This window comes from Lytechinus variegatus, chromosome 10 (assembly GCF_018143015.1).
Source record: "Lytechinus variegatus isolate NC3 chromosome 10, Lvar_3.0, whole genome shotgun sequence".
Taxonomy (NCBI): Eukaryota; Metazoa; Echinodermata; class Echinoidea; order Temnopleuroida; family Toxopneustidae; genus Lytechinus; species Lytechinus variegatus.
The window spans coordinates 20501008-20524325 of NC_054749.1; the positions used below are offsets into that span (position 1 = coordinate 20501008).

Below are 23318 nucleotides of genomic sequence, written 5' to 3' on the forward strand. Positions count from 1 at the left end.
TTGATGATGATGGTGATGATGATTATGATTATGATGATGGTGATGATGATGGTGGTGGTGGTGGTGGTGGTGATGATGATGTTGATGTTGATGATGATGATTATGATGATGATGGTGGTGGTGATGAAGATGATGGTGGTGGTGATGATGATGTTGATGATGATGGAGGTGGTGGTGATGGTTGTGATGATGATGATTGTGGTGATGATGATGATGATGGTGGAGGTGGTGGTGATGATGATGATGATGACGATGATGACGATGATGTTAACGGAGGTGATAATGATTATTGCTACTCTCTGTATTACTATCCTAGTGTTCTATAATTCATGGCAACTGCCCATGCAGAGATGTTTTGAGTTTTGAAAAATGAGTAATTATAAAAAGAAGAAAGAAAATTTTATTGAAAAAAACAAATCAAAGTTCGGCCCAATACATAAAATATAATAGCCCCGTCCCTCCTCTTCTCCTCCGCCACCAGTTCCTCCTATCTCTGCTCTCACCTTCCGTACTTTTCCTCTTCCAACCTCTCTTCTTCCTACCCCTCGTTCTCCTATTTCCTCCAATTTCTCCTTCTCCAACCTCTCCTACCCTCTTCCTCTTATCATCATCCTGCCTCTCCTAGCTCCTGTCAACATCCAATTCTCGGAAACAACAAGAAAATTAAACACCTCTCCTCCTGCCGTCTAATTTTGTACAGACCACCCTAACCCTCTTCTCCTAAGGTAATATAATATACACCCACTCACAAACTAATCTGCTTTAGGGACATTTCATTTTTTAAAATAATTTTAGAAGGAACGATATTTAAGAATTAAAGGGATTAAAAATTTATTTGGTGATTATACTCTAATGATCCAATGGATACATTCCTGTTTAATAAGGTCTTACATAAAAGGTTTGCCATGGTCAAGACAGGTCAACGTCCAATTCTCGGAAACAACAAGAAAATTAAAATTACACCACTCCTCCTACCCTCTTCCTCCTCTCATCATCCTGCCTCTCCTAGCTCCTTTTCCAACATCTCCTCCTGCTTCTCCTTTTCCTACCTTATAGTTATTTTCATCTTACACCAACGCCCGCCCCCTCTTTTCTTTCCCCATATTCTACGCATTCTTCTACCTCTCCACCTATCAGCACCTATCCATCCATCCTCCTCCCCTCTTCCTTCCCTCTCTCTCCCCTCCTCCCCTTCTCCTATCTCACTTCTTATTGTCCCTCCCCCTCCTCATCAATCTCTCCTTTCCTACTTCTCCCGTCTTACTTTTATCTGTTTCACCTTTACTCTGGTTGATTACCCGGCATGTTAAATTAGACTACAGTTGTATTCCGCCAACTTTAATATTGGTGCATGTTTGTGTCTCTGAGCTAAATGGTAGAAGGGGGCTTAAGTCCTCAAATCTTCAAAAAAAAAAAACGATGCAGTGTGTAGTTGTTATATGGATTTCCTTGAATATACCGATTTGATTTAGGTCGACGCCGTAAACAACAATCATAACAAAGTCTTCACAACCTTGCTTTGGCATATCAGCAGTGGCGTGATGAGCCAAAATTTTGAGGTGGCTAGAAATGGCATACCGTGTAATTTTTCAAGTTGCGAGCGAGCGAAGCGAGAGAGCAAAAATTTCAAAATTCTTATTTAATAAATAAATTTTTGTGATAGATTTTGACATGATATTCAGAAAATAATATATTTCACCATTTTATCTTTTTTCCCCTTTCTTTATCTCTTTTTTTTTGGGGGGGGAGGCAAGCGCGCCCCAAATCCCCGCATCTGTACGCCTAAATTAGCAGTCGCAGTCTTTTCCAAATTTATGAAATAATACTAATTTTTTGGCAATAAATTTTACGAAATAAAAAATTGCTTTTAATAAATGTCAATATTACTTCAGAATATTAACAATACCTGATCATTTCATTATGATGTAATGTTATATAAAATGATTTTATTAAGCGACATGAGAAATCAATGAAAGAATTAACTTTTTAGTCCAAAACAATTATTTATTTTTCAGCTGGCATTTTTTTTCTCTGAATAATGGATCATAGGACATCAATAAAAGGATGGCACAAGATGGCGTTTGCGACAGAAGATACATTTCGTGTGCGTTATAAAATTACTAACTTATTAAATTTAGGGAAAGAGAGAGAGAGAGAGAATGGGGCGGGGGATCCTTCAGCTGCTTGTCTTCATTCTAGTCCGATTTCGTTATTTTGGCTTCTGTTCTCATTTTCTTTAGGGCGGTCTTTTTTTTCTATCTCGACGCTTCCCTCTTGAAAACTTTTAGATAATTATAATTTTATATCTGCCTCTTTTTATTGTAATTTTTCATGACTTAATGCTTTTCCATGATGCTAATCATTTGTAAATATTGTGATTGTTATGATTTATTTCAATAAAAACTTAAAAAAATAATAATAAACTTATTAAATTTAAAGGGGAATTTTTTTCCCAAATCAGGTGCCGTGATTATCTAGCAAAATGAATGTGTACCAAATACACTTTGTATACAGAAAATTGCAATAAGAAACCAACTATAATTGAGATTAATCAAGTAAGAACCTTTAATTTGAAAACGTCTTTGCAATACAGGGCGAAATTCGCCTTGGAAACTGTTCGGAACTCCGCCGCGGCGCGCCGTCTTGTCCAGCCCATTATAGATTATGGCCATTATTTCTATTGGATAGATATGAACGAAACCTATAAACAGTTTCAAGAAATGTCATGAAACTATGGAAGCTTAAAAGTGCCACCGAGATGTTGAGATAATTATCTCGGGAAGTCGACATCTTGATAGCAAAAGATAAGATGACGAGATCCTGGATCTCATCATGTCAACATCTTTTAGAAGACATGACGAGATGACAAGATCCCAGATCTCATCATGTTGACATCTTTTAGAAGAGATGATGAGATGACAAGATCCCGGATCTCGTCATGTCGACATCTTTTAGAAGAAATGGTCAGATGACAAGATCTTCGATCCATGATCATGTCATCTAATCATCTCTTCTTAAAGATGTAGACATGACGAGTTACGAGATCATGACATAGTCATCTCTTCCACTGGATGTAGACATGAAGAGATCCAAGATCTTGTCATCTGATCATCTCTTCTACAAGATGTCAACATGATGAGATCCGAGATCTTGTCATCTCATCATCTCTTCTAAAAGATGTCAACATGATGAGATCCGGGATCTTGTCATCTCATCATCTCTTCTAAAAGATGTCAACATGATGAGATCCGGGATCTTGTCATCTCATCATCTCTTCTTAAAGATGTTGACATGATGAGATCCAGGATCTTGTCATCTCATCATCTCTTCTTAAAGATGTTGACATGATGAGATCCGGGATCTTGTCATCTCATCATCTCTTCTAAAAGATGTTGACATGATGAGATTCGGGATCTTGTCATCTCATCATCTCTTCTAAAAGATGTCGACATAATGAGATCTGGGATCTCGTCATCTTATCTTTTGCTATCAAGATGTCGACTTCCCGAGATAATTATCTCAACATCTCGGTGGCACTTTTAAGCTTCCATATGAAACAGCTTCATATTATTTCTCTAAAATATCTACCTCCTATTTTCAAGTTTTAAAGCTTTACTTGTCTATCTTCCCCTTCTGCTCACACTAATGACAAGGGACTGACTTTCCCTTGCAGAGGATACAAGAATGATTGGTAACACATTCGTGGCAATTAATTTTGGCCAGGAATGTTGGTCTACACTAAAATAGGATTTCGTTTGGACCTAAAATAAAGAAATTAATTTAAGGAAAAGGAAAATATATATCTTAATGAAAGGGAATGGAAATTGTGGAAATGGAAGATTTTCAATGATGTTTGACTATTACAGACAGCTTATCAACTGAAATTCATGCTAATTCTAAATGCTATATAGTTTTGCATATAAAATGAATCTTTAAAATTTGCAAGATATTTACTCTTAGTATTTCAATGGCATTGATCCAATGCCAGTAATGACTTATACCTCTTCTTTGAAAATGAGATATAATTTTGTACAGACCACTCCTCTTCCCCGTATGTGATTAATACACCAATTCAGTATACCCAGTCTGCTTGAAGGATATCTTTAATTTTTATAATTAAAAGTATAGAGTAATGATATTTAAGAATCAACGGGACTAAAAAAAAGATCAAAATTCGTTTTGTGACTCATGATCCAGTGTATCCCTGTTTCATAAGCAGGGGCCGCAGAAGCGGGGGTGCGGGGGGCTGAAGCAAACCCCCCCCCCCCCACTTTTTCCAAAACCGTGTACATAAACGTAAAAATGACTATAGGATGGTAATTTCTTGCATGGTCAGCCCCCACTTTGAGTTCCGCGGCCCCTGATAAGGTCATACGTAAAGGAATTTGCCAGGGTCAAGACAGGTCAACGTCCGATTCTCGGCACAGCAAGAAATTGCACTGATAATACAACGACATAAAATAAGACAGATATAAGTATACTATAGTAATATTTGATATATTTTAGTGATATTTTTATTGTCCACACGTGAATACTGTACACACACTCGTGTCCAAACGGCAGAATATTGAGTGACACTACTTCACAATTGCATAGTTGATTAATCAATTTGAAGAAAAAATAAACAATATAATGCTTCAGATTGTTTTGCGGCATGCACAAGGCGAAAAGTTTGGAAAGGCATTATCTGTACACTAGAATATGAAATATCTCTCCATCATAATATATACAGCATTCCATAATTCATTCAATTTCTCTTCAACGATAAAATAAGCTCTTCTTTCCATCAATATTAATGATAATTTGTTCACTTTCGAAGTGTCGATCCACTTTCATCTCAAAACAGGTCGTTCATAATTCAATTTAATTTATTGCCACAGAACAGTTTAAGATATATAAAAACACTTTTCATATAGGCACGGCATAATTATTATCGTTATTATTGGCATGAATGTGGATGATACATTCCGAGGAAAACATTAGTAACCATCCTTTGTTCAAACAGAAAACTCCATTTTCCCAAAATCACTCTTTCAAAGAAAATTACATTACACAAAAATGCAGAATAAGACAATGGCCGAAATCGACCGAACAATGAACAATATTTTTGCACGTTCATCAAAACGCTTATAAATCAAGACTCTCCCCCATAAGGCTTTTGTGATACGCGTCGGGTATTGTACTCAAATGATGTTGTCATTTATTATATCATAATAATGCCTTCCTGTTTCGAAATAAAAGTTTTATTCCTATAAGGTTTTGTTAGAAATGTTTTTTCCCCGCACACATCTTATTGCAGCTTCATATGACGCGCAAAATTAAAGTTATAACGCAAAATGAATATTCATATGAAAAAAACTGCAATACGTTTAGTGTTCGTGAACGCCAAAAGCAAAACCATATGAGGAGTGTCTTATATAGCTAATAATGCACAAAAAAGAATGGACGGATTCAGATTTTGTAAATAGAGTCTAAACGCAATAGTAATATAATAGTAACTAATAATACTAGAATCATCAAATGAACCGTTACTGTTGCGTTTACTCCAATAATGCAAATCATTAGTAAAATATAATATAGTATTAATCTATACAAATTTATATTATCATTATACATAATAATACAATAATGGGTAATTGACACCAAACCTAGCTAGAGTCGTATGAACAAATAAGGCAGATTGACCTAATTGGCAGCGATTGTAAACTAAAAAGGAGCGCAATTCGAATATACATTTTAGTCAGAGTTATCTGTAAAAATACAAAGAATAAATATTTCCTTCTAAAAGTACATGTTCTAACTTAATTTTATCTAAGATATCATTTTTAATGATATAATTTGAATTAGTATCCATGAAATATGATCAATTTTTCACATAGGTTAGTTGCATTTGAAACCCTGAAAGTTGGAATATGGATACTGATACGTTTCAATACTTTGCCTAACATTGCATCAACGTGTCATCACTTCTATGGTTTCTAATCACATTGGTGACCATTATATACATATAAATATGGCATACGATAATATTGTAAAGGCAGTTGATTAAATTGCAGATAATATGGACGGATTCTCTTTTTTTATTCACATGCGTATAATTTCTTAATTATTGAATAGAAGGCCTACTGTTTGTCATAGAGTATAATCACTGTCTTGATTTCATTAAATTCAGTAGTTTTTTTTAATGCATTATGCGCCTGTCTATTCTATTAAAAGTATGGCCTGATTTAAAAAGGCATACTGACTCAAGCTTTAAAAACTTGTCAAGTTAAGACTTTCATCAAGAACATGATATTTGAGCACACCTTATAACAGATTTGTGTCGTAAAAGCATTACGTTTCTTTTCAAACTCTTTTCAGTTTTCAACATTGGAAACAAAATGAGAAAAAACGATATCGACTTTCATAAAGATACATAAAAATACTCATAGAGAGCCTTATTTTTTAAAAAAAGGTTGATGGCTGGAACAATACCATGTTATGAATCAAATCCAATGTCTTAATTTTGAGGCCAGATTTAAACAAAAATTCAAGCGCTGCCTGCACATGGATTCGTTTTAATGTCACGATCGCCATCTTTACTGACCGTACAAATAGGACTTACAATCCCTATCTGGAGGATAATAAGATAGCAAAGTAGCTGCATTTGGCGAAAAATATACCAAGTCCAAGGCAAAACATAGTGAGTAGTATCACATAAAGACAGATGTCCCGCATCAAAGCAGCTGAAATATTTTATATCATAAATATCGCAGTCCTGTCTATTTTTTCGACAAACTACACATCTTGGTGCAGAGTCTAATTATATAGTTCTCACTGGCCTCTATACCCAGCTAGCTTAGCTGTCGTGGGATAGGTCTTCCTGGTTCCCATGCATTTTTCCTTGTCGACGTAGAGGGAGTTATTCTTGACTCCAAGATCGTGCTCCAAGGTTGTCTTGGTGCGGAGGAGTTCTTGCAGAGCGCTTTCGGCGGCGCGCAGGCGGTTCTGAAGAATGTCAACGGTCTCGTAGATTTCTCCGACCTCATGAACAAGCCTGGTTGAAAAAAAAATAAAAGAAAAATGTTTAAATATTTGCTTGTTTAATTACTTAAAACAGCACCATAGTTTCTTATTTACTAGCCCCCACTTCTTCATCTGAATAAAAACATACATGTAGTCTTATTTCTTTATTTTTGGCTGCATTAAATGAAGAATTCACTTTGGTGTTTAAATACATCATGGAAAACGAATTTTACAAAAATTACGTCGCGATAAAAGAAGTCATAATTAGTCCACGAGCGGTTAGCAACAAGCACAGAAATAATTAACAACACATGATATAGGGTTGTCATGGTAATAACATACCTGTGTTGAGGTTGATCCCTGCAAAGTTCCACGTTGGGTCTCCTTGTCCTGTTCTCTAGCCTGCTCTGAGCAACCTGCATCGGTGCTTCCTTGTCCTTGATAGACTTACGGAGAAGAGATATGTTATTCTCCATCTCATTAATCTCTTGAAGAACCTGGAGAGAGAAGAGAAGAAGTGAAGATGTCTTGAGCACTAATCGAGAGCTTGATTGCTTTGAGAGGAATCAACATTGATGAAAGACACCTTCGAGTTGGATTACATCACTTTTATTCTAGAAAAATCTAACTTCAAACAAAACCGACAAAAATGATCATAAAGCCCTTAACCTAATCATAGTTTCATTCACGATTTACGACACTTCTTTTGTGTATATTCCATCAACTTCAGATCCAAATTAATAGTGTGCATGATAGGCATACAGGCGGATCCATAATGATTCAACGGGTTGGTTATAAAACGTGTTAAATGATGAAATATACATTAAAGGTTTCCATGAAAATCATCATTAGAGGAGGAAAGGTCAACCGATTCGGCATCTCAAAAATAGATCCAAATGTTTTGGGATTCATTTCTTCCTTTCTTGTTTTTGCATTACAAGTTCTACCTTTTGTAATCTACATTTCACCCTTACCTTAGCAAGATGAGCCTGAATGCTATTCCTGGCGTCCATGGTCTCTGCAATCCTCCCAGAGAAAGCCACATTGACAGTGTTGTACTGGGTCCACATGTCATTTGAAGTTTCCTGGAGGGATGAGTCGATATCGGATCGTAATCCCTTGGAGGAGTTACGTTCCCGTTGCGATCGAAGGATGTTATCGTTGCTAAACTTGGCCCAACTCTCGGGAACAGTCACACTAAAGAGTGATAAAGAGAGGAAAAAATGCAGAAGATGATTGGTTGATTGGTTTTGTTATTTGTAAAACGGAAAATACAATGCGCAAAGTGTAATTTACGACCTTGAATAAGAACATATTAAACATAGTTACTTGCAACTTCAACACTCATTGATCGATCCATCCAATTTGTAAATAATGAACACATATGGGTAATCTCATAGTTTAAAAAATGTAAAATTGCACAATATAATAATAATCATATCAAACATTAAAGAAGCTAACGCCGTATAGGCATGTTTTATCGAATATCTATAAGAGGACAGCATCGTCATGATCAACATTTAAATGCGTTGTTATGGTAACGAAAACAGACAAGAAAGCAGCATATATGACAAAAGAAAAAAAACAGGGTCAAAAGGAAAGAACGAGGAACAATATCGCTTTGTGATATATTACTTAAATTTTGATCGCAATATCGAGTCTAACAAAGGAACAAAAGCTTCTGATTTTGAAATAACGCAGCTAAAAAAAAATTATCAAAGGTCCATTATTCCGTTCTACCGATCGCTTTCGACATATATTAATTGCTTTTATAATTCATATGGCATTCACAAGAAATCATTGTACGTTTCCTGCTAACCTTTGACTTGAAAGGTTATAAAACAGGAGACGAAATGGGTAATTGCCATCGCTATGGCAATGTTTTCAGGATACCAATTCAGTGAAACAACTTACCCCCATCATCGCGGCAATTGTTTTTAGATAAATATGTAACTATCATATCATTTGATCCCGTGTTTGTATTTTCTATTTGAAAATTGATTTATCATAATAAGTCCAATAAGCTAAATAAAGTTTTGATCGCATTAACCTATCATTAATATTTCTATTTAATAGTTGATATTGCAAGATTGCATATACCAATAAGGTGTACTGATAGGATACCAAGCGGACAACAAGGTCATGATGGTAATAGAATATATTGCCATGTGAACGGCTTTATTGATTGCTCGGTGAAATACATAAATTTTTAATTGCAAAACGACCATAGCGATCTAACCATCCAAGAATTAATCACTTAAGAACAACAGATCGGCAATCTAACAGACCTGCTTGTTGCATGGTAACTGTTTCCAACGAAACATCACGACGCTTTTCAACGCTGCTAACGTTTGATCGCTAAGTGTTCTTTTAATCAAATACGAACTTAGTCCCTTTTGTGTTAACTTAGCAGGAGGTTTGTTTTGTTCCCTCTGTTTATTTTAAGAAGTAAGCCAAGAAAGTCAAACAAGTGATTCTTAAATCATGTTTATCTTGAGTAAAGTGCCGTATCAATAAGAAGGTTCATGATCTTAATTTTCTGACACGGGAGTTGTGTTACCGGGTAATACAATATTTATGTTTGAAAGGAACTTGGCGAAAATGTTTTGACAGAGCGATCAGTTTTGCGATATCCTGGCTCTAAACTTGACAGCAATGAGTTTCGCTTCATTGACCTGGTTCATCTGTGTCAAGGGTCTCAAACAAAATAAAATATGTTGAAGGTGATCGATGTCCTACCTATATACATCATGAAAATAAAATTCCAGGGTGGCTAATATTTGGAAAATTATCAATTTTCTGCAAATTGGAATCATAGGGATCAAGTGTCAAACGTTATTTGGGAAATGCTAAATGCTTTACATGTTTTAGACGGAGGAATTTGATTAAACAATTGAATTTTTGAAATATTTCAAACGAATAAAACTGTATAATTTTAATATTTCATGCAGTTGTCAATGTATTCTTAATGTCTAATTTCCCTTTATCGCAAAGAATGTGCTAACATGTCATTATCGACCTCTATCAAAAGCAAACATCGGCAGCTGAAAAATTGATCAGTGTTTCGTTCTGCTAGTTTGAATAAATTCTTAAGAGCTACACACATTGGCCCCATTCAACCAACACATCTTTAGTAAATAGGGGACCCGCCACGTTAACTTTGAATAGTTAATGATCGATAATTTACAGGACAAAAATCGATACAGTGAAAGGGGTTTGGTCGTCTGCCCGCTGCCAACTCTACAGGTGGCGGACTAGGCGAGCGAGCGGGGAGCCTCGTTACCATGGAAGGTTTCCAAGGCGACCGCGTCGCTCCCTTTGCGCCGAGACTGAACGGGCGGCAATTCGGAATCGACCCTTTACATGAACACAGTAGAATTGCTCGTTTTTAACACATTTTCGGAGTGGCAAGATTGAGCAAAAAGTAAAATATTAAATTTACCTTGTCTAGAATCAAAACAGAATTAGGACCTATAATGCCGACGTGATGACTTAGTATAAAGCTTGCATGATTTATTCAATTTCACCTATTCCCGTCTTATTTCTAAAGATAATCCGCATGTTGTTTAGTTATAAGATATCCCCTCAAGCCTCACTGATAATCACAAAAGACGTCTTCAAAGGGGCGATTACAGATCATATGAAAACATGCTGGGAGGCTCTTTCTCAAACTGAAGAAAACTTATTAACATTCTCAACGTTCTTAATTCAAGTAGGATTTTAGTTCGCTCAGATTCCAAGGTTCAATTTTAAGATGGACCTGAAAAGTGTTCACCTTTTCTGGTACTACATTATCTTGTGATCCATTTTCTTCGTCCAACAACAGGTACAATGGAGCCCTTGCCCAACATTGCATTTTCACCAAAGTACTTGAAATTCACAAAATGCAAGGATGAAGGTAGCCCCTGTTTCTTTTTCCGAGGCTACACGGGGAAGCCATATGATATGAAAATCGACTGAATCTTTATATTAAATCAAATTAAAAACCATATTAAAAAACCCTCTTTTATATAAAAAAATATAATTCATATCTGTGTCTTGCAGAAAAAACAAAATACTACAAAACGAACATCTATTCGTGTATTAATGATTTTCTGTAATTTCCACTTAATGTTTATTACTGCTTATAATATGAGTTTTGTAGTATATTTTCTGTTAACGATTTGTTTGTTTCGTTTTATTATTGTACATACGGATACGCTGAAAACATATTTTGTACATTGAAATTTATTTATCTCATCTGTGTTGAAATATGTATATAAACTACACAGCACGCCAATTAATGTGAACATAATGCTACGCCAACGTGATAATGTTCCGATTAAAAAGTCAGTCACTGTCATGACTGTGTTCATAGAGTATTTTCAATGAGTGACTATATATGCGTTCACATTGCGCTAAATTGGGGCATCTTTATTTGGTGAACCTTGGGTTCACACTGTGTTTATACTGTGATTTTTCCAGTAGGGATGGGAAAGGAACGTGTGAATACTTACGTCTGATCAACGCCTTCCACTCCTCGGAAGTATCCAAGCCCTGATGAGGTGTTGCTGAGCTGATGACACTTGTTATCAATAGATAGAGCACGGAATTTATCAGTTAGGTCCTTCTCAAGCTCGTGTTGTGCTGCTCGGTCCATACTGAAATTGATAAAAAAAAAAATTATCAAACTTTGAATATTATGTATTAAATAGACATTAATGAATAGACATGAAAAAATTAAAAGCAAGTAATTTAAATGATATATGTAACCATTAATTGGCAAGTGATTAGTGCCCGGTTGTGTAAAAATACAAATTTACAAATTTCATGAACATCCCATCTTTCCGAACAACTTGACAATCCTGCTGTAACAGTAATGCTTTCATTTTTATTTACATATCAAACGTGACATGCAAAGAGATATTATTTAGTCTAAACGAAAAATATTAAGAAGAATCAACAAATTTTGTCAAGTCATTAATTTTAAATTTGTATGTTACAAGACAATGGCCAAAATTAAGATTTCGGTTTTATCGAAATAGGAACGTCTGGTATTAATGGGGGATACTCTGAAAAGGTTTGGTTAGAATTCATGAATAAACATGATGCTCCTATGTTATGTAAAATATATGGGGAAAGAAGGTAGGTTCGATAACCTTTAAAAATAAAATCTTTCTCAAGATCAAAAGAAATGGGATGAGTGAGAAGGATTTGTAACAATACTCCAAATTCATTAACCCAAATCACGTAAACATCGCCAGACATGTTTGAAAATGTGCATGAAATCATTGACATTGAGGAGATATCTTATTGTTACCATGTTGTCGAACTTTGAGACTAAGTATAAGCATACAAACATACTGCATATCACATGTGATCAATATCAATGATATATAAGTATTCGAAAGGCAATAGAAATGCAATAGATACTTCAACTTGAAAATGTGAGATAAGGGCAAAGCCATTGAAATAAATAAACCGGCTGCTGAAGTAATTATCTTTTAAATCAAATGCAATCATGGTGATTGTGTATTTTTCAAATGAATATACTCTTCATCCTCAATTGATATCCTCACGACTGAAATATTTACAAGCAAACACTGAAGAATGTTGTTTGATATTCCAAATATTCGTCGCAAATTTTTTTTTATCTGTGCCCCGGCCTTTGCACCAAAGTCACTTAACTGGTATCTTTCATATAGAGGCCGTGATTTTCAATGACTAACACAGTAGTTTCCATTGGATGGCAAATTAGTGTCTTTCATGCAACGGGACTCACAGGATCAAGTTGGGGGTCGTCGGAGGGGCGGGGGGGGGGGGGTAGGGGTATGTTTTGAAATTCAACTTCAAGGATGTTTATACTCCGCATCCCGGAGTCGTGGAGGTCAAATGTTAGACATTCTCATGTTTCAACACATTGAGAATGTTGAATGAAATATGTTACTATACGACGGAAGAGACAACATGCATAGGTCGGTCGAGTGGGAGATGCAGTCCACATTATCTAACTGCATTTTACTTAGGCGTAGTTCCTATAATGTATTTTGTACAACAATGAAGACGTAATCACCATTATAATATTTACGAAATACACTCTTTCCACACCCATTTTATAATTAAATCATTTTATAATAAACAATTGATTATCCTTTGATGTATTAATTTGAAGAAAAAATAATAAATTAAAGTCAGGGAATGTTTAATATCTTATCTTTGTTCTTTAATGTTCCATTTGTTGCATTATAATTACTATTTACGAAAATTTTCCCATCTTTGTTAAATACCCCCACCTCTTTTACTTCGTTTCTGTCTCCCTCTCGTCCTCTTTTTTTCATTCTGTCTTTTCCTATCTAACCGTGTTCTCACTATACATGTACTTTATTCTACCTCTGAGGCTTTCTTCTCATATGCTGAGAATTTCAATTAATTTCATAATAATATGTATAGTATAGTCATATTGTGGTATTGATATTTGCCTATTTTATTCCAAGTTGTATTTTCTATAAATTATGTCTGTATATATTTCGTAAACTGAATGTAATTCAGCCTTTGGCTGCTATTTTCAGTGAATATTTGAAATAAATACGCAGTAAATCATTCAATTCAATTTAAATTATCACTAAATAAAACCGAATAGAGGATCATAAATTACCGGTTGCATGAAATTTGGAACGCTAATACGGACAGATGTCTGTAATGGTTGTACTTCCCATCGTAATACTGTATTTTTATCGGAGTATTTTGTGGAAGCTGACGGTGAGGCTTACAAAGTATCTTCCCCATATGAAATATGACCACAATCTGTACAAGATTTATGACAGGTCTCCGTATCAACCACACCAACAATATGACCATCACATTACGATCATCATTTATGACCTTGCACCGCTGCCGCACCGCTGAATTCATGGCAGGTCAAACATCCGCACTAGATACTGAAATTGATCTAAACAGTTTCAGGTATAATTTGATCAATCAAACCAACAGTGTTGCTAAAATTCCAAACTTTTATACCCGGAAGAGACGACGCAGCAAGCGTTTTAATATTGAATCAACGATTGATGAGAGATGTCACGATCTCCATGGAGAGGACTGTTGACTCTTGATATCTAAATTAAATTGGATCCTAAATTGATTGGATAGCTAAGGGCGGGCGATACGGCGTCAAAAATCATTCTACGTTATTCATGGATAGACAGTTATGAGAGTAAAAGTAACAAATTGTTCCAATGCACTTTGTGTGACTTGTAATGACATATTATTTTTGTTGGGCCCCTTTAACAGAGATCTGTTTTCCTGTGCATTTTCCATCGTCATTACGAAAGAGTTGATATTATAGATTACGGTGTAGCGTACCCTCTCTTATTAATAAATGATGGAATAATAATATTGTCATTCCAGTTTAGATTTATTTTTTCAAAATAAAAGGAAAACGAAACCTTTCCTTATTTCTTTCCTATAGCATCCATTGCTTTATTGCCAAGTTTCATATAGATAACGTGCCAGTTATAATGTGTCCAGCAACTCGACAATTAAAATACTGGCCCCTATATAAGTCAATATATCGCCAATATCAATATTTGCTGAAGAGCGTTTTATGGCACGACGCGAGCGGACATTGTTGAGTTACTAGGTTTCTGTGGAAGATGCTTGAAATCGCTAAAAATCGGTTCAAGTCCGTGAGACTTTATTATGCTTATGAAATAGAGTGGTTTACTTCGACACTTAGATACAATACTTTGTAAAACTTTTTGATCGAGATTAATAATCTAACCATTTAAAAAAAATGTATTCAGAAACAGTTTTAAAACAAGAACTGGGCTATGGATCTCATAGCGTGGACATGACAGTCTTTTTAACAGAGAGTAATGAGCTCTTGTCATAATCAATAAAAGGCAGGTCAGACTCTACAATTTATGGCAAACCTTTAATTTACTCTGTCAACGCAATGTTTATTTAACAAATTGTCGCGATGGTAACATATATCCAATTACACCAGTTTATAAGAAAACCAACAGAAAATGTCACTGTGATTTCCTGTTTTAAGCGTGCGCCTGGTGTGATTATTTCAACTTGTGAAAGCATTTTAATGACAGATTTAATGATGACGTAGTACATGTAAATAAATATAAAGGCGACTGTGGTAGAACGATCTAAAAAGAATTAATAGGGGAAAACAGGTTGCTGTTTTAAGAGTCTTGTATTTCAATAGGACACGCCTTAAAAAAGTTTCTTTCTCCGAACTTTCCTGTTTTCCAAAGAAGTGGGAATTAAACATGACCCGGATTTGTGGGTTCACGCTCGGTGTACTTTTACTGCCAACTTGCGTCAATGATATTTTTTTATTGTTATAAAGGGCACTTATCCATCAAAAGATCTACCAAACAGTTTGTTGTAAGAAGGGTCATAAATCTAGTTGGATTCGCATTTGACGACAGTTAAATGGCAAAACGATGGATTAGTTAGGTCTCACGAAGTTTACGAACAGGAAGATATCTAACGGATACCCCCCCCCTGTTCCTTCAGTTCCATCGCCAGTCGAAAAGTAGTCTGTTCTTGGACTCTTTCGATTCGCCTACTAATCTAAAGCAACATTGTGAAATCCATAATCACTTCAATTACAATATAAATGGGCTCAATATGCCTGGTTTCTCGAAAGAGTCAACAGATATTCTTGGGCTTATGAGACATTGCAAGAAATAAAAACCCATCGAGCTAAAAATAATCAAATTTACTCTTCGTTTCTTACAAAAATCGGATGCATCAGTGGGAACAACAAGGGTGTACAAATTTGAAAATATTTCAAATAATTTACGACGATTTAGCCTATATACCGCTAACATTAACCGTTTGCCATTCATTATGTATTTAGCTCATTCAATGATGGTTGTATTTAACATTTATTGAACAAAATGATGCAGGTGTCTTAAACAGCTGCTAACTGCTTTGTCGAACGACTAACTGTGCTGCATTACAGTTCATAACTATAGCAACTATTTTATAACGTCTGCACAAAAATAGTGAAATCTAACATGTCTAAGGGCCGGATGGAAGCTTTTCACTTGACTAAAATATTATTGTTCTTTCAAAAACTAGAACAAGCAAAATAATGAGAAAAGATTTTGACGAAATAATTGAATAAATATGCCAAGTAAAGAAAGTTACATTTCGTCAATCTCTTCACCAAAAGTTTCATAGCTCAGTCCACTGCCTGGAAGGATTCACGAATGTTCGAGGGTACACAGGTTTCACGTAAATTGAATCCTGGGTTTAAATTGATTTAACTTTTGTTATAGCCACAATCAAATCACATCTTGAACAGAATATTTATCGGTATTTTGGGAATTAGATTTCGAAAAAGACTGTGAATTAGATTTTGAAAAAGACCGAATATAAGTCAGAATTCAAGGAATATGGAACATTATAATGGGGTTCTATTCGTAACTTATCTATGGGTACCCAGTCCATTATAAACCATTTAATTGAACTGTCATGATTTTGGTGAATATAGGGTCGGAAACGGCATACAAGGGGGGGAATTTTGTCATTTTTTAACAGGTGAAACACCCTACCTTAGTTGACTGTTTGCTCTATCAATCATCTTCTTCAAGTGATCTTGACTCTTCCTTATCGTGTTGACTTCCTGTTAAAGAGAAAGTGAAAACAATAGTTAATAAGAAATAATGTCCTATACATATCTGAATACTTACAGTCAGTGAAAACTGTGAAAATGTAAAAAGACAGAGAATATTATGTGAGTTTTCTGCCGGGGTTTTCTGCTCATTAATGGAAGTAACCAAGGATACAAAACAATATTTAATTATGATAAAGCATTTATAAAGAATAGATAACTAAAGATTATCAAATCTTTCTGTTGTGACGAGAATCCCACTCTTGAAAAAGAAAGATTAAAACATCTGACTCACAACGCGCTATTAAGCAGTATCCGTGCCAGAATTGTCATAATGTTGTGAACTAATGAAGAAAATGTGTTGTTCTATTTTATCCCACATTATCAGAATATCATTATGTACATTAAACCGAATGTAATTCTGCATGAGTTCAGCATGATTATGAAACTTTCAATTAAGCCATTTACGAGTTAACTTTTACTAATCTAGAGAAGAAACTCGTCAAATTCGCATTATAAAGAAATTGTTCTTTTTTTTAAGAGTGAAAGGATTATAATTGGCTTCAGCCTACGGGCATCCGAAATGTATGTGAACAGTACGTCAATAATGTTCTTCAGTTTTTATGAATGAAGAAGTTCGGGAGGTTGCGATTACGTCACGACGGAGACAGGCCAATGGGAGCGCGAATGCAAGATCGAACACACGTGGATCTCGCTCGCTGTGTTTATGTTCAATAGACAATGCAGACATGTAATCTATTGTTCTTGGTACCATGGATTCACAATAGCTCCACCCCATTAGCATTGTCTTCGCTATGGTAACCGTCATGCGCATTGCGTTCTGAGGAGTCACCATGTGTGCTTGTTATACTTTTCACAACAGAGGGTTCTAATTAATCTAGGGAACTTTATCATTAAATCTACAATCCAGAAACTTTGAAAGATTAATTCATTTATTTTTTTTATCTTGAGAACATAATGAAAATGATTCTCAAGTTATAAGAAAGTTAAATATATATAAACTCTTGTCTATAACTTTAAAAATCATTGTTGTGATTCAATGAAGTTTTGTTTGTTTAAGAACGGCGCAAAAATGATTTTCAGATGGAAAGTGAATTGTATTTCAGAGGCTACCGTAAAAAAATGAATTCGCAAATTATTATTAGTTTTGCATCATTTTTTAATGTTTCTTGTTTTCTTTCAATAAAAAGATAATACTAGGTTCTCCTCTCTCAATTCTATTTCCACATTGATATATGAAATTATTTTCACATCATCGTTTGTAAACTCTAGCCCATACATGTAGTATTGAGTTGGGATCTATCCCATAGACACGGAGTACAGAGGTCGGCATCAGTGAAAGTTGTTTGCAAATTGTATTTTGGAGGCGACGAGTGTTTTTAGAGAGTTTCACTGAGCCATAAGGCACACTGATGAACAAAGACAAGATTTGAAGTGGATCTTTACTGGAGTAGAGAGCATATATTTAAAAGAGATTTTATTGTCACTCTGGCTCCCCCCTTTACCTCGCCAAAGGGGATCCTCTATTTGGTAAACAAAACAGGTGTATTTTTGGTCCAGGCACTGAGATTTTAAGAGAGCCAATTTCAGACCAATGAAAATATTTTGGCGCCTTAATTATCATGTTTATTATTCTGCTACTTTTAGTGGAACTTAGAATGACAATCAAAACAATATTTCTATATTGTGATGACCTGAACCTTTCTCATGCAATTTCTATATTTTGTCTTGCATGGGGGGGGGGGGCGGGTCACAACATTTTTTTATATACTGTGTAAAATGCAAGGACCCGTTAAAGATAGATGTATGCTAAACAAAAACCAAGATTTATGGATAGAATGAAATACTAGATATACATGTATACTCGCTTTTAACTCAACAGAAAATTGAAAAAAATCTTATTATCTAATAAAATAAAATGAACTTTATGAAACTCTGAATAAGAAGGCGCAAGTCCTGATAGCACATCAACACAATAATTGATACATGAGTAATATAAAAAAGTAAAGATCTAAAAGAGAAGAGAAGTTAAGGGATATACGTTACCCTGATAAGTTCTTTCTCGACGGCATCGTTGACGAGATCTATTCCTTGTCTTTTCTCTCGATTGAAGAGGCATTCCTGTGCGATCTGGAGGGGGCCTTCGGTATTCTTCAGCGCATTCTCCAGCCTCCTCTTCCACTCTGTGACATCGTTGATCTCCCTACCCATCTCGTCCAACTCGTGGGTGACCTCGGACTTCCAGAAGTTGATGTCGCAGACACGATCACCAAGATTCTTGCTTGATTCTTGCTGCGTCTTGACGGTTCGGGCGTCGGTGTCATGGCAGATGCGAACGTTCTCGTCTCGAAGTCGCTGGGCGGCACCTCGTGTCATATCGGAGGATCGGTAGTTGGTGTTGTTGCTCTTGAACCAGTCATGAGGGGTGTACTTGGAGAACAGGGCGGTCCTCGCGGAAGGCATCAATGGGGGTACCTTCATCATGGTATCATCTCGGTAAAGGGTGCTCGGGTTGAGCTCCGGTGCACTTCGGGTCATGGGCATGGACTGCTGGGCTCCACGGTAGCTTGCCGAAGGCTTCCATGGGAGTTGGAGGGATTGGCTCACCACGAATGGTGGGGCATAGCTCTTGTAGGAGGCGCGCATCGTGCTCTCAAGGGGTGGTAGAAAACTTGACCCGATTGTCGGCTGCGCCTTGAAATAACTCGAAGTCATCGTCTGGCCACTGTATTCCTGCATCTTGACTGATTTTTCACTTATTTTCCACACGAAGTACAGTTAATAAGTATTGAAAGTGAAATAATCTTCACTCGTGTCCACAATCCGATTATAAATATTGTCCCGCGTGCGAGATAATCCTCCAACGATTAGACAAAATAAATATGATGGTTGTTGGAAATTTGATAATAATCTTCCAAGTTCAACTCAGTGAGAAGATTTGTGTTCACTCGGATATCCTGGTGATATTTTGTCCGAATTAGACAAAATTAGAATATAAAGTGGCAGACTTGGCTGCAGCAGCGCGCGTGTACCCACCCTGCACGACAAACTACTTTTGTGTTTATAGATACCACCACGGAAGCACCCCGCTTTGCGATAGTCACGCTTGGTGGACTCTGCCCTTTAGAACGCTGTTGCTAAGGACGCCATGTTGGAACCTCGCGACCGGCTTGTACCTTGCCAAAGTACGGGAGAGACAATGCCTTGGATACCGGTGAATGGCTAGTGGGACAGACACAAAAGGGTGAATGAAATCTATCCGATGATATCAGCCAATAAAATCAAACTAGTCTCATACACACAGACATGCAGTAGTTTTCAATAACACCACACTATCATTTCCAGTACCGGGGCTAATCTACATCTTTCAGAAATTTTTCAAGAATTGTACATATTTTCAACTTTATCTCTCAAAACTCAATAAAAAAGTAAATTGCCTGTCAGGGTTGTTACTTTCATGAGCACATGCAACGTTGGTTGGGAATAGCCTATAAAAAGTTGAACAATTAAGCATAAAAATGTATTTAAAAAAAGAATATATAGGTATATCTTAATGTCCATGCAATCATACATAATTTTTCTTAATAAACTTTGGAATTGATCTAGGGGTGAAGTATGCCATTAGGATATAAGTTGTACACATTACTGGTTTAAAGCTACCCAGAATGGGAAAGAGTTTCAACCAATAATTTTGTGTGGACAGCAAGTTCATATATATATATATATATGTGTGTGTGTGTGTTTGGGTGTGTGGGTGTGTGTTAGATTTTTCTGTTTTTATTCAAATCAACTTTCTGTTGGGGTGCGGGACTTGTCCTCTTAACTATTTTTTCACCCCGAAATTTATCAAAGACCTCTTTACCAATAATCATTTAAAACATTTTTCCAGAATGTTATAGTGATCATTTTTGTGGAGCCATCAAATACACCCTCGGAAACATTAGAGGATTATACTACTCGCCATTATCATGTCTGTTCCATAAAGACTATTCATGTCCGCAAACTAAAATCATATATGTTCAGTCCCTTCAAACAATTCGATTCCCAAATCGATCAAAGCTTTATTCACAATTTTTAATTACACACCGTAGGTCAGTTCGGAGATTGTTTCGTAAGTGTAACTGTGGCACTGTATTGTCCGCTTACGCTCATTCATAAATCGATATTTCCTTGTCAAGTTGAGAAAAGAAGTCCAATCTTCTAATCCTTGTGAGAGCGTGGCCTGAGGGATGATGTGTCCATGATCGAGCTCGAGAGGACGAAAGGATTAATGTCTTTGACGAACAAATTGTGATAATCTGAGAATTAGAGAGAGTGATGTCACCTTCAATCAAATGAATTCCATTGTCTCTGATGACGTACTCCATCTTAATACACATCTCAAAACAATCTGTTTGAATAAATAATATATTAGATGGGTACTTAAAATTTACAAGATGAAACGTTTGTTTTGTAAAAAAAAAAAAAAATACACGTATCACCGCATGTAAACGAATAGAATCGAAATCAGTATTCGTGTATCAATTTTGACAAGAATCTTGTATTTTCTTTAACATGTTTAACAAGTGATACTCCTTTTAGCGCCTCTAAATATTATCTGATACGCAAGATAAAATTTCATATTCATAATGAGAAATAAAAGTCGTTATTCATAAAACTCATCTCAGAATACCAATTTCATTTTTTTTTCTAAAGATGAAGTAAAATATTTTAAAGATGAAATGACCTCAGAATACCACCCCTTATCATAAAGGTCAAGTCCACCTCAGAAAAATGTTGATTTGAATCAATACAAAAAAATCAGATAAGCATAATGCTGAAAATTTCATCAAAATCGGATGTAAAATTAGAAAGTTCTGACATTTTAAAGTTTCGCTTATTTTTCACAAAATAGTTTATGAATATGCACAATTTAGTCACACACATAAGAGAGATTTGATAATGTCCCTTAACCAATTCCTTGGTAGTATAGTGGTGAGTATCTCCGCCTGTCACGCGGAAGACCGGGGTTCGATTCCCCGCCAAGGAGGTTAATTTTTTGGAGGTGCCGTGGCCGAGTGGTCTAAGGCGCCTGGCTATACAGAAAAAGTCTGGGGTTCGATCCCCGGCCGCGGCACCTATGCCTGTGAGCAAGGCATTTAATGTGCAATGCTCTTTTATCCTGCTTTCAAATAAATGGAAATGTTATAGGCATTAATGGTAACTTGGTGTGCACCTGTTAAAAAAATATTTTACACTGGAAAAAAACAATATGTTTAATTTATTGTAGAAGTTTATTCTTAATGCATTTTATTATCATCAGTGTTATTTATAATTATGTATTGGAAGATGTCTGATATTGTGTTTTATTGTAACACTTAAGAAAAAATGGTGTTAAATTTATAAGTTGTCAAGGTATTTATCAATTTGTAAAGACATCAAACTTCTATTTGCTATATATATTTTATTTTGTATATGAGTTGAAGTTGTCAATAAAAACTACTTAATAAAAAATCCCTATTTCTTTAGTTTTTTATTGTTTGAATTATACAATATTTCAATTTTAAAGATTTAACAGTAAGGATCAACTTGACTGAACCATAAAATGTTAAACAATGCTAATTCCACATGTTAAGAGAGAAATAAAACACAGGACAATGATGAGAAAATCAGAACATTTCATGTTTCATAAATTATAATAAAATACAAAAGAAATAGTGAGTGAGTGAGTGATGTCATCAGTTCCCTCATTGGCATACTAACCGAGATTTTTTTTGTGAAATTAAGCGAAACTTAAAAATGTCATAACTTTCTTATTTTGCATCCGATTTTGATTAATTTTCAGTGTTATGCTTGTTGGATTTTTCTCTTTTTATGTCAAATCAACTTTTTGGTGGAGTGGACTTGTCCTTTAAAAAGAAAAAGCCTTCTTATTTTTGTTTTATGGTTATTATTATTATTATTATGCACACCGCTGATGGGTTTCTTTCTCAAGATTTTTATGACACCTCGTAAAGATATCGGTGTTCCATAATTTGTTAATGATATATTACGAAATTCAATTAAGTTAAATACATTATGACATGCAGCGAAAAAGAAAAAGGTTATCGAAAGAAAGTTCTGGAGACAGATGAGTAGATTGGGGGATGAATCAAAGAGAAGAGTTTTGATGGGGACATCCCGATAGACCGCGGGTCCGATAGTCCGCGGGTCCGATAGTCCGCAGTGCTTGTAAAATTATGATCAGATATATCAAATGTCATCGAGAGGTCCAAAGGTCAAATGATACGAGACCATGGGGATCTATCAGGTGCGGGTTCATGGGGGGCGAGGGGGAACTGCCTCACCCCCCCCCCCCGCTCAAAAAAGGGGGAGAGGCCGCGGGGAAAAGGAGAGAATAAAAAGAGAGAGGAAGATGGGAAAAGAAGATAATAGAAAAGAGAGCAAGAGGGGGAAAGGAAAGAGAAAGAAAAAGGGAGAAGAACAGGGGGAAAGAAGAGAAAAAAGAGAGGAGGGGAAAAGGAAGAAAAGAAAAGAAAGCTAGGAGAAAGGAAAAGGAGGAAAAAGAAGAAGAAAAAAAAGAGGAAGGAAGAGAAGAATATTTAAATAGAGAGGAAGATGGGAATAAAAATAAGGAGAGATAGAGGAAGAGAAGAAAAGAAGAGAATAAAAAGAGAGAGAGTGGAAGGGGGAGGGAGAG

General features: G+C 35.8%; 1 protein-coding gene and 1 non-coding gene across 2 annotated transcripts; one reads left to right on the forward strand and one right to left on the reverse strand.

Moving 5' to 3' along the window:
* Positions 1 to 6195: 6195 nt before the first annotated feature.
* On the reverse strand, positions 6196 to 19706 carry LOC121423323 (tektin-3-like). The gene is made up of 6 exons (XM_041618678.1): positions 18686 to 19706; positions 16560 to 16630; positions 11502 to 11645; positions 7980 to 8202; positions 7348 to 7502; positions 6196 to 7036 (listed from the first exon to the last, which is right to left on the reverse strand). The coding sequence occupies exons 1-6, from the start codon at positions 19376 to 19378 to the stop codon at positions 6814 to 6816; spliced, it is 1509 nt and encodes a 502-aa protein (XP_041474612.1). The 5' UTR covers positions 19379 to 19706; the 3' UTR covers positions 6196 to 6813.
* Positions 19707 to 21596: 1890 nt separating this feature from the next.
* TRNAD-GUC lies at positions 21597 to 21668 on the forward strand. Its single transcript has one exon. It is a non-coding gene; the product is annotated as a tRNA-Asp (tRNA).
* The last annotated feature ends 1650 nt before the right edge of the window (positions 21669 to 23318 follow it).

Bases quoted from the DNA above. Each gene is read 5' to 3' on its own strand.
- LOC121423323 (XM_041618678.1), bottom strand. From the start codon at position 19,378: ATGCAGGAATACAGTGGCCAGACGATGACTTCGAGTTATTTCAAGGCG. The intron at 11,646-16,559 runs GTAGGGTGTTTC...TATCAATTTCAG, and splicing joins AGAGCAAACAGTCAACTAAG to TATGGACCGAGCAGCACAAC. The intron at 7,037-7,347 runs GTATGTTATTAC...TTTTTCAACCAG, and splicing joins AGGGATCAACCTCAACACAG to GCTTGTTCATGAGGTCGGAG.